Consider the following 14,128-nt stretch of genomic DNA (forward strand, 5'->3'; position numbering starts at 1 on the left):
AGATCGTCATCTTTGTCCACTTTGTGCAAATATTCCGCCAAATCTTTGGGTGTCGCAAAATCTTCAACGTAAATAAAAGACTTGTATGGAAGTTGTCGTTCATAGTCTTCTTTGCGTGCGCCCAATACCACCGGAATAATGCCTCCTCGACCCAATGAATTACGATACACCTTTTCCGTCACATAATCGGCGCAATGCGAATTTTCAAATCCCAAATAAAATTTATAGTCTTTCGCAAATTGACGCAGACACTTATCCGTATCCGTACAATTGAATGTTCCACATTTACCATACACGTCGACCTGATTCAATTGAAAAATATTTTGAAAGAGAAATTTTATGAAATTAATTCGAAACTTATGTTTGTTTTAATTATTTCAATCAATTTGAAACTTGTACTAGCTTAGTTTGTGCTTGTTGCTAGTCGATAAAATATTAAATGCATTCAAAATTATGAAAATCTATATTTCTATCTATAGCAATGAAAAAAATATTGAAATTCAATGAAATTCTTACTTGAATATACTTTTGAAGTTCACGAACGTAAACATCACGGTCGTTGTGAGCCTCACAGTTCGATACCATCCATGCAACTTTTTTCGTTCTATTTTGGGCAAAATTTCGAGTCTGTGGCATGTGCGTAATTTTCGGGTCATAGTAAGCCCATTTTGAGTATGGTATAGGAATGGTACTGTCATGTCTGGGGAATTTCATACGAAAGAGGTGAGTGAAAAAGTGTTTTATATCTGTTTGTGGCATTAGTCATTGAAATATTAACACAGAACACGATAAAATTTAATTTTAAACTTTGGAATCAAATGTGATTTGCATTGAAACATTATCGTATTTTGCTTACCTATAAGTTATTGTCCAATTGTAAATGATGGATTCTGAAATGCGAAATCAATATTGAATTAAAGTGTGGGATAAATGTATAATCAAGACATCTTTTTTTTATCATTCACTGAATGTCATTCAGTAAACATAATAAAATTTACGTACTTGGATATTTATCTGGCCAGTGAATGGGGCTCTCAAGGCGATAAAAAGCGTAAATTTGGTTAGGTGTTCGTTTTAAATTGATGGGTTGATGTTGTCCACCGAACATGAGAAAATCAGCCGTTTCTGCATCAGATTTATTTACTAAGAATCTGCATGTATCCACTGGGCACTTCCGATCGCTAAACCACGTTGCCATATTTGGTCCTGCAATACCCCACCATCCTTCGTATCCACCATAGATCAAAAGTGTCTTATTTTTCTTCAGGTCACGAGTTTTATAGTAATTCGGTGGAACGAACATCAGTTGATTTTCGAAACGATCATACGTGTCTGGATCTTCTTCTGGTAGAAGTTTAGCATCACGTCGCCCGAGTTTTGCGTTGAATTTCGCCTCTTTGGGATAGACTATGCCATTTTTCATAAAATATGGCTTTGGCCCAAATTTAATGGGAGGAGCTAATTTTGTTCGCGGTAAAAAGACATTGCCTATGGTTATAGATGATTTTTGTGAACTCCTAAAATGTAATATTTTGAATTGGAAAACGTCTGGATTCATAAAGAAGACTTCAACATTGTAGAATATCTACAAGATTCGTCATTTAAACCGCTAATATTCAATTCCATTGAGCAATGGAATAACGAAAGTGAAACTTACCAAAAAATGAACAGACTAATCAATGGTATAAAAACGAATAAAACGAAAAACTTTTTCCGTGTGAAGTATGACGATGCCCAGCTTTTCACTGTGGTGTGGCTTGTTTCCATTACTGTGAAGCTTCTAAATAGATTGATTCACTAAACTTTCCTTTCGAAATCTTATATTCGTTTTCGTCGAATTTTTTTAATAATTACAAAAACATCAATCTGTTGGACTCAATAGAACCTTAAAAATTAAAATAACGATTATTTGGACCTTGGCAACATGGTCAGTGCCAGAAACAGACTGAATCGTACAATGAATTATGAAATAATTATACATTTTGTCAAATTCAAGATGAATTGTTGGGTGCGACTGGAACGTGGCATTAAAAAATAGCACAATGCAATGTACATATACAGGTGAACGACAAACAATAAAATAATGTAAACTAAGAACAGGCTAAGAAAGATGTGGAAAAGAAAAAAAGCGTAAATACAGATGTTCCTATATTATTTGAGAATTTCATTTTTAAGTTAATTTACCTATTTACATATTAGAGAATTTCAGAAGATTGAATATCGTTTTTTTTTTCAATTGACATGAAGTTTTCTTTAAGTTGGAAATGGTTGAAGGTGAATATGTTCATTATTAGCGGGTAGTCGTAACTATTCGTGATTTATGCAAAACTGATATGAGATAATATATGACTGTCCACGGAAAAGCTATAGAACAACTCGACACAACTTTGCAGAAAACACGATTAACCGTTATCTCTAATCAGTTCCATGACAAATGCGAGCAACTGTAATAACACAAACCATGTAAACAGAGACTATGTTAACGTTGTTTAACGCAAACAAAAACATCAAAAATATACTCATCCTTTGAATTGAAGACAAAAATCTCCTTCCAATCTCACCGATATACATATCATCAGTATAAAAATACAAATTGAACTAATTTCCATTTAAAAAAAAGAGCTTCAAACTTTCATAAATTTATTATATTACACACTAAATATGAAAAAATCTAGTTTTTTTGAACTGTTCAATTAACAACTGCATCAATTTTCGAGTGTGCCTTGTGGTCGTTCAGCACCGTGTCTCCTTTCCATGTGTTGTTTCAGGTGGAATTTGTGTTCGTAAGCCGCCGGACAAATTGCGCATTTTACCGTTTTTGTATTTTCGGTGTGCCGTTTTTCGTGAGCCCTGCAGGAGGCAGTAGAAAACCATCATTTTTTTGTAAATATAAGAACCTTGATCCTTTTACTTACTTCCAATGGTCCTTCCGTTTAAAGCGCATATCACAAACTGAGCAGGCAAATGGTCGTTCTGTGGACGTCTATAAGCAACAGAAAAAGGCGCATTATTCGAACTATTAATTTGAAAACCCAAACAACAACCACAAAGAACCATAATGCTTACATGAATTTTCTCGTGAACGCGTAAATAGTCAATAGCTTTGAATGTTTTTGGGCAATGCGAGCATTTGAATAGATTTTCAACAACGTGAGTTCGGCGATGCATCTTCAATCTGTCTCTATTGTAGAATGATTTCCCACATAAATCACACAATACCGACGGCTCACCCTGTTTAAAAAAATCGTAAGTGATAGACCATTTTTCATAACATTTGCTATGTACAATCAATGTCACAAATGACTTACGTGATTTTTAGTATGAAGCCTCAAACCCCATTTATTTGTATATTCTTTGTCACAAATAACACATTGAAGATTCGATTTTCCGTCGTGTAGTTTCAAATGATTTCGGTGTTCGTCTTCACTGGCCAGCTTTAAATGACAGATTTGACACATAAGCGCAATTTGTTTCTTATGCCATGGCAAGTGAGCCTGTTGTAAGATGAAATTGTTTTTATAAGATGAAATTGTTTTTTAGGTTAAATACTTCGTTATAATGAAAATTCAATGAATTAGAAAAATGTGCACAACATAAACATTTCAACGTTTAGCATACCCTACACTCATTATATGTCGAAAAACGAATGCCACAAAACTCACAGGTTCGTCGGTGTACTTTCATATGATTCTGGAAAAAGCGAAACAAAAAAGTCTGAATTTAATGAAAATATTACAAAATTGTAGTCTCTTCCTTTTATTTGTTGTGAAAGCAACATAAAATCACCTCGTGATTTGTCTTTTTGTAGAAAAGAAATTTACATTGTGCGCAATATCGATTCAATTCACTTTCTGTTAATGTCTCGGCATTGACATCTGTTCGGTAGATGCGTTTTGTCAATGGTTTTTTTGATTTTGAATTTGGTGGCTGACTGTTTTTAGGTGCGGCGGCATTTTCCGCTGGAATCTCTGTCTTATTTGATCTGGATATCAATGGAATTTTTGATCTGGATATCAATGGAATTTTTGATTTTCCTCGATGTGGATTCCAACCATGTTTAAAGACGGAATTTTTGTAGTCGGCTGGAATTATTCCCAGGTTTACATTTGATTCTATGATTTGCTTCTTTGACGGTAGTTCACTGATTTCATTTTCCCTTGACAGAGGCTCTCTCTGTTGCGTTGGCACTACTTCAATGATTGTCCATACTTTATTTGGTTGATTTTCAATTGATATTGGATCGGCCATGGGGTCTAGCTTGGTATCGGATTCGATGATAGGCTCGTCTTTAACCTCACAATCTGCGTCTATTTCGATTTTTTTCGGCGGTACCACAGTTTCAGCATCTGGATTTAATACATATTCGGGTTCTGGCAGCAATACAGTTGCTTGATAAATGTGCGATTTTTCTGTGGCCCAAAGAAGCTCCTTTAACTCTGTTTCTCTTTCCGCGCACAAGACACACATACAATCGTAGTCATCGATGCGATTCAAACACTTTGCACAAATGCAATTCGATTCGCTTTCAATGTTTCGCTGTGACTCAAAATCGTCCAGAAATCGCTTGAGTAAATCAACAATCGGCGTATTCGAATGCTGTGACTTGAGTTCAGTGAAATTTCGGCGCCAATTGTCAGTCTGCTCGTTGCAGACGTAACAAATCACTTCCATTATTGTCTTCTCTATATTTTTAACCAAATTAATATGATAAACTAATTTCAAGCCGAGATAAACATTATGATGCGTGAATTTGTGTTGTTCGGTTGCTGAACTGTCAATGTCACTCGATTTGACACTATACTTCAAAGTGGTCAATTGTCAGAATAGACAATGCATATAACCTCTTTTTATAAGCAACACAATTGACTTCCAGTTGATTTCATTTCAATTTTTCACACAAAGTCACACATTTGTATTGCATCATGTATATCATCATTCAATTTTGAAATGTTCACTACTATGATATAGTCAAATCTGGCGGGTGGATGAAAATTTTTTCGAGAAGAAGATATAAAGAAAGAATATTCATTATACATAATATTTGACAGCCATTTACTTTATTCTTCACATTTTGATAGAAAATCTCATTCCGTTTGTATTCTTCATTCTATATTTTCGGTTCCTCGCTCTCCCATTTTTGGTGACTTTAATTTTTTTGTTCCTTGTGGTTGTTCAGCTCCGTGTCTCCTTTCCATGTGTTGCTTCAGGTGGAATTTGTGTTCATAAGCCGCCGGACAAAGTGTGCATTTTACCGTTTTTGTATTTTCGGTGTGCCGTTTTTCGTGAGCCCTGCAGGAGGCAGTAGAAAACAATTATTTTTTGTAAATAAAAGAACCTTGATTCCTTTACTTACTTCCAATGGTCCTTACGTTTAAAGCGCATATCACAAACTGAGCAAGTAAATGGTCGTTCTGTGGACGTCTATCAGCAACAGAAAAAGAGTCATTATTCAAATTATTACCTTGAACAACTAAACCAACAACCACAAAGAGCATTACTGCTTACATGAATTTTCTCGTGAACCCACAAATAGCCATAAGTTTTGAATGATTTTGGGCAATGCGAGCATTTGTATGGATTTTCATTTAAATGAATTTGGCGATGTTTTCTCAATGCGTCTGTACTATGGAATTTTTTCGCGCAAAGGTCACAGAGAACGTCCGCTTCACCCTGTACAATGACAACAAAAAAAGAACATTGAGTAACGTTGCTATGCTTGAAAATCTCTGCACATTGACTCACATGGTTTTTAACATGATGTCTCAAACCTGACACCGATGTAAATTCCTTATCAATATCACAGATAACACATTGACGATTCGATTTTCCTTCGTGCAATTTCAAATGTTTCCGATGTTCATTTTCATTGGGCAATTTAAAATTGCAGATTCGACACATCAGAGCCGCTGGTGAGTTATGCCATTGCATGTGTACCTTTTTGGACGAGAATTCATAAATAATAATTAAAAACTGCGATAACATCCAACTTACCGAATACTTTTCCAGATTTGAGAACGTAACATTGCAGAGGTTACACGTTCGTTGATGTCTGAACAGGTGCCTCTATGATTCCGAGGAGAAAAAATACAATGAAAATTTGGAATCTTTTTTTTTTGCTTTCAAAATGGAAAATCACCTTATAATCTTTGGTTACTCTGAAATATATTCTACACGGTGCACAATATCGTTGCAATTGTTTTTCCGTTAAAGTTTTAGAATCAACGTCTCTTCTCATAGAGAGTCGTTTTGTTCTTAGTTCTGTTCCCGGAAGTTTGGCGTGTCGTCGAAATTGAAAAGCAACAAGTTTGTCTACTGGATTTTTTTCGTTGTTTGTGTCCAGTTCAGCAATTTGTTTCTTTGATGAAGAATGGTGCAGGTGGAAAGCAGGTTTTGGTTGAATGATTGTCTCTGATACTGTTGATCCATTTTCATTTGAATCCCACTCTGGTTCGTGTTCGGATTCAGAGTATGGCTCTTCGGACTCAGAATTGGGTTCTTCTTTAATCTCACAATCGTGCTCCATTTCAGTTTCCTCCAGCTCTACTTCGGCATCATCATTGTCTTCGACCATTATTTCATACGTATATTCTGATCCAGCTTCTTCTACCTGTACCACGAGTACAGATATATTTTCAATTGATATTGGATCGGCCACGGCGTCTAGCTTGGGATCGGACTCGACGATGGGCTCTTCTTTGATCTCACATTCTGCTTCCATTTTGATTTCCTTTGGTGGTAACCCATGTTCGCCATCTGAACTTGGCAAATGTTCCAGTGCTTGAATCAATTCAGTTTTACGACTCATATGTGACTTTTCTGTCGTCCAAAGTAGCTCTTTCAACACTTTTTCTTTCTCCGTGCACGAAATCCATACCCAATCATAGTCATCGATGCGATCCAAACACTTTGCACAAATGCAATTCGATTCGCTTTCAATGTTTCGCTGTGACACAAAATCGTCCAGGAATCGCTTGAGAAAGTCAACAATCGGCGTATTCGAATGCTGTGACTTGAGTTCAGTAAAATTTCGACGCCAGTCGTCGGTCTGCTCGTTGCAGACGTAACAAATCACTTCCATTATTATTTTCTTTATATTTTTAACCAATTTAATATGATAAACCAATTTCAAGCCGAGGTAAACATTGCGATGCGTGAATTTGTGTTATTGTTTGCTGAATTGTCAGTGTCAGTCGATTTGACACTTTACGTCAAAGTGCTCAACTTTCAAATTGACCACAACACTGAACCTTTCTTATTATTATGAACTGAATAGACTATCAGTTGAATTCATTGGATTTTTTAAAATACAAAATCGCTTCGTATTGATTGTATCGCGCTATTTTAAATGATGAGTTCAAATTTGACTGGGGAATGAAAGAATTTGGCGAACGGGAAATAAAGAAAAAATTATTTGATAACATTTTACTTTATTCTTCACATTTTAAAATCATTTTGAATGAATTTCATTTCGTCTATATTTTTCATAAAATATTTTCAGTACTCTCTCATTTTTGTTGCTCAGAAATTTGCATTTTGGTCATGTGCAAATTTTATCAGAAACTAGAACAATTCTCGTCATTTGAAACTATTATTTTGCTTTAAACTTTCCTATGTGGACGAATAGAAGTTATGATCGAGCAAACATTTGGTCCCAAAAGGTCACGTGACACGGTAGTTTTGCTCATTTCTATTCAATATGCTAAAGGCCATCGATGATCGTCACATGCAAATATATATATTACATCTCTACCAGTCTCTTTTATTTTATGAAAAATTCGATTATCTGTCAACATGCCGGTCAACTTCTTATTCTTTGCGATGTGGGAAAAATGGTCGACGATGCAGTAAAAACTTGAACTTTTCCTCCGTTTTGATTTGAAATGCTAGCTCTAATTATTAATCGCATGCAGAATGGAAAAAAAGTTCAAAGGGGCCCATTTCGAGAGCTTAATTATGAAAGATCAACACATGTAAGCGACTAAAAAAATAGAAATACGCATGAATGATGAATAAATATTCATTTGAAAATATTCTATGTTAATCCATTTCAGCTTACGAACGCAATATACTCTTATATCATACTGATGCTAAATTTGGTGGCATAAATGCAATGTGAAAGAAAAAATTTGTTCCATTAAACTACAGCACCAGTTGCGACAGTTAAATATCTTTTTCACTGATATTTTAAAACAATCTCAAGCTTCACTAATGCTGCTCTTAAACCATTGTAAAAATTAACCTCGCACTCGTCCTTTTTTATATCCAAAAACAGTTCGATCGACCCACCCTATTTAAAAAAAAAATTGTAATTTACCATGTCCCCACAAGCAGCATAGCAATTTCGCAGAATATACCTACCAATTTGTGAACCCGAAATTAAAAAAAAACTTTAACGTCGTTTTCTTTGCTTTGATTGTAATAATATTTTCGAATCAAATTTGTTGTTGTTCTTAAGATATTCCGTGATTAGAATAGAATCCGCAATGGGTGCCGCATGAATTTTGTTAAATTTATATTTTCGAGCCGGATAGCTGCTCTATATGCGAAAAACACCAAAACACCGTCTGAATAATATACGCGTTGCGAACATGATATTGACGCGTTTTTTTCGGCGTTTAATTTATAAGCGTATCAGTATCTGTGTTATGTATAACAGTAATATATAAATAAAAATTCATAGAACTGACCACAGCAAAAGAAATTCATGTTCTCACTCTTACTGCCTTTGTTTATGAATTTGAATGAACTATATAAACAGAGGTTCTTGCTACAAGCGATACCGCTACTAAGCTGATTAAATTGCTTGGCGGCGCTCAAATATACTATAGAAAGCAACGGGCAATGTCCCCAACGCTGATGTCATCCTTTCTTTTTTCATTCGGCATTTTTATTAAAAGTCATCCAGTGCTGTGCGTGATTTTGTTGAGTTCGGTTCTGATTGTTTTGTGTTTACGTTTCTAGAACAATGTGTGGAACGTTGAATGTAACTGCGTTCCTCGTTATCATCGCTGGATTCATTTTGCAGTCTAACGCTGGTAAATTTGTTCAGATTTTATGATATGTGCATTATTTATTCAACTTGATTACTTATTCGGGAAATATATTTAGCAAACACTTGGAATTCATGCCTCGTTTGCAATTCAACATCAAATTCAGATTGCACTTATAATCCAGAGAATATTGTAGCTCGAACATGTGATACTATAGCGAATAACTCCTGTTTCACACTTCTTGTCGGTAAGGAAATTTCACAATATTAAAAAAAAGAAGTATTTTTGGCACAGAAGTTGACCGGGCTAATGCAGTAGTAACAAAATAATAACGCGGTTTTTATCGCCACTTATCCAGGCGATGACATAGCTCTCACTAATTATACTTACATATATGCCAATATAATTTAAAATATTGGTTTCTCTCATTGAAAAATGTTTGAATTGATGTAGCAAGTGAAAATGAGTTGATTGAAATTTGATGTTATATACAAATGGACTTGTCGGCACATTAAAAGCATTACGTCACTGTGCAGACGACTGGATCATGTGTTTTATATACTTACTCAAACAGTTGTGTATAGATACAACTATATGATACAGTTAGCCAATCATATTTTGAACAATTTGCGTGTACGCATACATAGGTATTCTATGATATTATATCAGAATATGAAATTAATTAATAAATACATTAGGATAGGAGCGATAAAACGTTGGCAGTGAAAAGAAAGTTATTGCAGTAAAGGACCTTTAGTAAAGATCATTAATAAACTGAAGATCGTGTTACCTAACTGGACCATATCCGTACGGAAATCAATCGTTAAATTACACATAATTTTTCTATATATTTCATCAGCAATCGAATTAAAATTGTCCTCTTCGAAATTCGCACTTCAACTAAACTAAAAAAATGATCATATTCCAGATGATAAGCTCTATCGTGGGTGTTTCAATGAGAGTGACGAACTGTTTCAAAAGTACTGCATGACAGTTGGAAATAACACCGAATGCTACACTTGTGAAAATGGGGAAAATGATTTGACCGCCTGTAATAATGAAGTAAGTGATTGTGAACTTTGTGCTAAAAAAAATTCTTGTGCCACCAACGAATATATAATAGTATGCATTCAATTTTCATATTTTTCAGATTTTTCTCAAACATTCAAGAGCCAAAAGGAGAGGTGGTTATCATGAGAGTAGCGGTGGAACTGCGGATGGTATTGAAGTTCTTGTAATTGCAATTATACTATTCACTTGCTGTAGTGCTTTAATTTGTTGTTGTCATTTTTGCAAAAGTAAATGGAAAGATAGTGATGGTGTCGTCATTAGAACACCCGCACAAGTGATTCAACAAACTCCAGAACAAGCTCCCATACAAACGATACCATTGAGTCAACCAATGCCGGTGTACGGTTATTTGGCGCAACCAAATACTACAGAACTACCAAGCGGGCAAACAAATCAAGCAAAGTTTAATGCGGATTATCCATATTCATTGCAAACGTTTCCATATAACGATAGCATAAGCAGCAGTGCACGATTACCATATGATGTACCTCAAAGAGACTATGTGCGAATAAAACCAACGGCGCCGACGATGGAATAAAATTAAAACCGATTTTTCATTGCATCACTTTATGTTGTCTATAAAGTTCACAGTAATTACTTGCATACACAAAGGTGTGTAGTTTATCATAACCATCGAGGTGAAACAAGTTTGACCGCTACATGTTCTCGACTGTGGCACAAATCGCAAACTCTTATGTGTTACGTCAACAGAAGGGTTTGATAGGGACTTCTTTGAACCGTGAAGAATTGAGAAAATGGTCCATTGTGAACAATTCCAATCAAAATGTATTTCAATGTGGGCTAGGGATTAAATGGATATCGAAATGAAATAGAGAAGAAAGTATTCTTTTATATTTTGATAATATTTTGCTTTACATTTTTTTTACATTTGAAATATTTTGTCCCGTCTATATGGCGCATGTAGGTATTTTTTTCATCTATTTTCAAGTGTTTCTTGTGGTCATTCCGCTGCTTGTCTCCTTTCCTTATTCAACTTTATTCCTTATATTTATTTTGAATGAACCTACCACTATAAACGTCAGCGATCAACATCAACAGAGACACTATAGCACATAGCATTAAACGCACTATTGCTTCACTCTTTGTACACACTTTGACATCACTTATGGTTTGGCGCGCGTCGTACGTTTTTCAAACGTTTATGTTTGATTCAAGTATTTCACCGATTTCACCGAATTTTCGTACTCAATATCAATATATTCATTTTTACTTGGAAGTTTTTTTTTATTGCAATGATGTTTTAAAATATATTTTGTCGAGAAATATTTTTTTTCCAATTTCCAAAATTAAATGAAATTAAAACACATAGCATGAAACGTATTCATAGTAGAAATGCATATGTATTAGTTTGTACTTATTCATTATAATGTATTTGGATAGGACGCTAGCGCGGCCTGGAATGAACATGTCATTCCGTCTATATTTTTGATTTTCCGTTTCGCTGCTCTCCCCTTTTTGGTAACTTCAATTGTTTTGTTCTTTGTAGTCGCAGGATCATGCATCACTTTGTTTTTTTTAGTACCTTGTGCGCCTTGTGCTCATCTCCGTGCCATTCTTCCATGTGTTGTTCCAGATGGAATTTATGTTCGAAAATCGCCAAACATAATGTACATTTTTCAGTCATATTTTCGGTGTGCCGTTTTTCATGGACCCTATGAGAGAAAAGAAAATTGGAAAATGCAATATTTGGTATATAAACTTTACTAACGGGCATCTATTCGAATATACACGATTGAAATAAACTTACTGATGAAGAAATTTGTTCTTGAATCGCATACCACAAAATAAGCAGGCAAATGGACTGGCTGAAGACTATCAGAAAGAAAAATAATCATTCAAATGATGAAAATCTAGTCAATGAACAGGACATACATAAAAATGATGTTGACACAGAGAGACAATGGATGAGATTGAGAGTAGTGTATGTTTATTTTCTCTACTTATTCCGAAACAATGACTGTGAGACATACACCACTCTCAAACTCACCCATCGAATTGAACAGCTGAGAAGTAGCCTAATTTTATAGATTTGTTTGATTTCACTCTCAGCCGTCCAATCGCATCAGGATAGCAAAATTTATGAAACTTTATTGATTGTAAAAAAATAATTCTCACATGAATTTTCTCGTGAGCGCGTAAATGATCACTAGTTGTGAATGTTTTTGGACAGTGTGAGCATTTGAATCGGTTTCCATCTAGATGAGTTTGCCGATGTATTGTCATTCTTTCATGAGTCATGAATCGCTTGTCACACAGATCACATAGCGCTTTCTATGCGATGAAGATGAGAAAAATTATATTTCAATAAAAAATTAATATGAAAATGCCCAAAATCCAATGCAAATCAACTTACATGTTGTTTTACATGAAGCACCAAGTATTTTCGATTCACGAAATTTTTGTCACAAAGAACACATTGATTTTTCAATTTTTCATTATGTAATTCTAAATGTTTCCGATGTTTGTCTTCATTGGCCAATTGAAAATGGCAGATTTGACACAAAACACCTATCATCGTATCATGCCATTGCATATGAACCTTTTTCGGTGTAAAAATTATAATAGAAAAAATAAAATAAAAGAATATTCATTAAAAAGTTCAAAATTCTCCTTGATCAGCTGTTCAAGTCTAGTTTAAAGCTGACTTACCGTCAGTTCATCCGATGTTTTGAATATAATGTCACAAAACTCGCATTTTGGATGATGGATTTTTTCCATGTGGATCTTAAATGTAAAACCAAATACATTCAAATCAAGGCAAATGGAAAGTTTTTGTTAGAAAAAATTAAATTCTTTCGAATTTGCTACAAAATGAGAAAAATCACCTTATAGTATTTGCTTCGTCTGAAATAAATTTTACACTGTGTGCAATATCGTTTGAACTGTTCATGGTTTAGATTCTTGGGAATTTCATCTGAACCGGGCCAAAATCGTTTGCGATTGGTTTGCGGAATTTCCCTGTCCAGTTCAACGATTTGCCTCTTCGACGATGGCTCATCAGTTTTTTTCTGTTTGGTTAGCGTTTGCTTAATGATTGTTTCCGCTGCTTGTGATTCATTTTCATTTGAACCCAGCTCTGATTCGTCATCAGATTCAGAGTTTGGCTCTTCCGGTTCAGAGTTTGGTTCTTCTTTAATCTTACAATCGTGCTCCATTTCAGTTTCCTTCAGCTCTATTTCGGCATCATCATTGTCTTCGACCATGATTTCATACGTGTATTCTGATCCATCTTCTTCTACCTGTATCATGAGTACAGATGCATTTTCAATTGAAATGGGATCGGCCACGGAGTCTAGCTTGGGATCAGATTCAGCGATAGGCTCTTCTTTTATCTCTAAATCCACTTCAATTTCCTTTGATAATAGCCCATGTTCGGCATCTGAACTTTGCAAATCTGAACTTTGCAATACTAATTCACGACTCATGTGCCACTTTTCTGTGGTTAAAAGTAGCTCTTTCAACTCTTTCTCCTTTTCCTCGCACAAGACACACATACGATCGTAGTCATTGATGCGATCCAAACACTTTGGACAAACACAATTCGTTTCGTTTTCAATGTCGCGTTGAGACTCAAAATCGTCGAGAAATCGCTTGAGTAAATCAACGATCGGTGTATTCGAGTGCTGTGACTTGAGTTCAGTAAAATTTAAATTCAAAACACGCCAGTCGTTGGTCTGCTCATTGCAGAGATAACATATGACTTCCATCACCTTATTTTTCTGATTTTTTTCCAACAAATTTATTAAAATGAAGGTAAAACTTATTTCAAGTCGAAGTAAATAACATTGCAATGCGTGAATCTATGTTGTTTATTTTTATATTTGCTGAAATGTCAGTCGATTTGACACTTTACTTCAAAGTGCTCAACTGTCAAAGCAACCATAACACAGAACCTCTTTCTGTAGCAACAAAACCAACAAGTTGGAATTTTTTTTCTTACTTTTAATTTATTTCTTTAAGCAATATTTAGGAAGATAAAAACAATTCAAAATGAAAGCACTAATTCAACGTGTTATTACTGCCAAAGTCACCGGTAAATACATACA

General features: G+C 34.9%; 4 protein-coding genes across 6 annotated transcripts in view; 1 reads left to right on the forward strand and 3 right to left on the reverse strand.

Moving 5' to 3' along the window:
• The window catches only part of LOC129570423 (glycoprotein 3-alpha-L-fucosyltransferase A-like), a 1,802-nt gene extending 35 nt beyond the window's left edge, over positions 1-1,767 (reverse strand). Inside the window, exons 1-5 of the mRNA XM_055450031.1 lie at positions 1,658-1,767; positions 1,003-1,517; positions 857-890; positions 517-700; positions 21-302 (exon numbers count right to left, since the gene is read on the reverse strand). Coding sequence (XP_055306006.1) covers positions 21-302; positions 517-700; positions 857-890; positions 1,003-1,517; positions 1,658-1,767 — 1,125 coding nt within the window. The remainder of the gene's footprint in view (positions 1-20; positions 303-516; positions 701-856; positions 891-1,002; positions 1,518-1,657) is intronic.
• An 835-nt stretch (positions 1,768-2,602) lies between these two features.
• Positions 2,603-5,038, reverse strand: LOC129570412 (zinc finger protein draculin-like). Its single transcript, XM_055450015.1, has 6 exons — positions 3,787-5,038; positions 3,619-3,690; positions 3,309-3,494; positions 3,067-3,231; positions 2,916-2,983; positions 2,603-2,850 (listed from the first exon to the last, which is right to left on the reverse strand). Exons 1-6 carry the CDS (start codon positions 4,669-4,671, stop codon positions 2,706-2,708), a joined length of 1,521 nt encoding a protein of 506 aa, XP_055305990.1. The 5' UTR covers positions 4,672-5,038; the 3' UTR covers positions 2,603-2,705.
• Positions 5,029-13,954, reverse strand: LOC129570406 (zinc finger protein 271-like). Its single transcript, XM_055450004.1, has 12 exons — positions 12,908-13,954; positions 12,732-12,806; positions 12,436-12,621; positions 12,198-12,353; positions 11,830-11,894; positions 11,588-11,734; positions 6,137-7,163; positions 5,992-6,063; positions 5,743-5,934; positions 5,506-5,670; positions 5,354-5,421; positions 5,029-5,289 (listed from the first exon to the last, which is right to left on the reverse strand). Exons 1-12 carry the CDS (start codon positions 13,787-13,789, stop codon positions 5,103-5,105), a joined length of 3,222 nt encoding a protein of 1,073 aa, XP_055305979.1. The 5' UTR covers positions 13,790-13,954; the 3' UTR covers positions 5,029-5,102.
• On the forward strand, positions 8,922-10,915 carry LOC129570413 (uncharacterized). Of its 3 annotated transcripts, XM_055450018.1 has the most exons (5): positions 8,922-9,035; positions 9,109-9,237; positions 9,919-10,052; positions 10,141-10,210; positions 10,290-10,915. In XM_055450018.1, exons 1-5 carry the CDS (start codon positions 8,966-8,968, stop codon positions 10,337-10,339), a joined length of 453 nt encoding a protein of 150 aa, XP_055305993.1. In that variant the 5' UTR covers positions 8,922-8,965; the 3' UTR covers positions 10,340-10,915. The 3 variants fall into 3 exon arrangements, with proteins under 3 accessions (XP_055305993.1, XP_055305991.1, XP_055305992.1); XM_055450016.1 differs by having other exon boundaries at positions 10,141-10,915; XM_055450017.1 differs by lacking the exon at positions 9,109-9,237 and having other exon boundaries at positions 10,141-10,915.
• Positions 13,955-14,128: the final 174 nt, after the last annotated feature.

The sequence above is a fragment of the Sitodiplosis mosellana genome, unplaced genomic scaffold, assembly GCF_009176505.1.
Source record: "Sitodiplosis mosellana isolate CC-2019 unplaced genomic scaffold, AAFC_SMos_1.0 Smas_scaffold_56, whole genome shotgun sequence".
In the NCBI taxonomy this organism is placed as follows: domain Eukaryota; kingdom Metazoa; phylum Arthropoda; class Insecta; order Diptera; family Cecidomyiidae; genus Sitodiplosis; species Sitodiplosis mosellana.

Coding starts and splice junctions, on each gene's coding strand:
- LOC129570406 (XM_055450004.1), bottom strand. CDS start 13,789: ATGGAAGTCATATGTTATCTCTGCAATGAGCAGACCAACGACTGGCGT. Junction 6,064..6,136: donor GAGTAACCAAAGATTATAAG/GTGATTTTCCAT, acceptor TCGGAATCATAG/AGGCACCTGTTCAGACATCA. Junction 5,422..5,505: donor GGGTTCACGAGAAAATTCAT/GTAAGCAGTAAT, acceptor TGTTGCTGATAG/ACGTCCACAGAACGACCATT.
- LOC129570412 (XM_055450015.1), bottom strand. CDS start 4,671: ATGGAAGTGATTTGTTACGTCTGCAACGAGCAGACTGACAATTGGCGC. Junction 2,984..3,066: donor GCGTTCACGAGAAAATTCAT/GTAAGCATTATG, acceptor TGTTGCTTATAG/ACGTCCACAGAACGACCATT. Junction 2,851..2,915: donor AAACGGAAGGACCATTGGAA/GTAAGTAAAAGG, acceptor TGCCTCCTGCAG/GGCTCACGAAAAACGGCACA.
- LOC129570413 (XM_055450016.1), top strand. CDS start 8,966: ATGTGTGGAACGTTGAATGTAACTGCGTTCCTCGTTATCATCGCTGGA. Junction 9,036..9,108: donor CATTTTGCAGTCTAACGCTG/GTAAATTTGTTC, acceptor AAATATATTTAG/CAAACACTTGGAATTCATGC. Junction 10,053..10,140: donor TGACCGCCTGTAATAATGAA/GTAAGTGATTGT, acceptor CATATTTTTCAG/ATTTTTCTCAAACATTCAAG.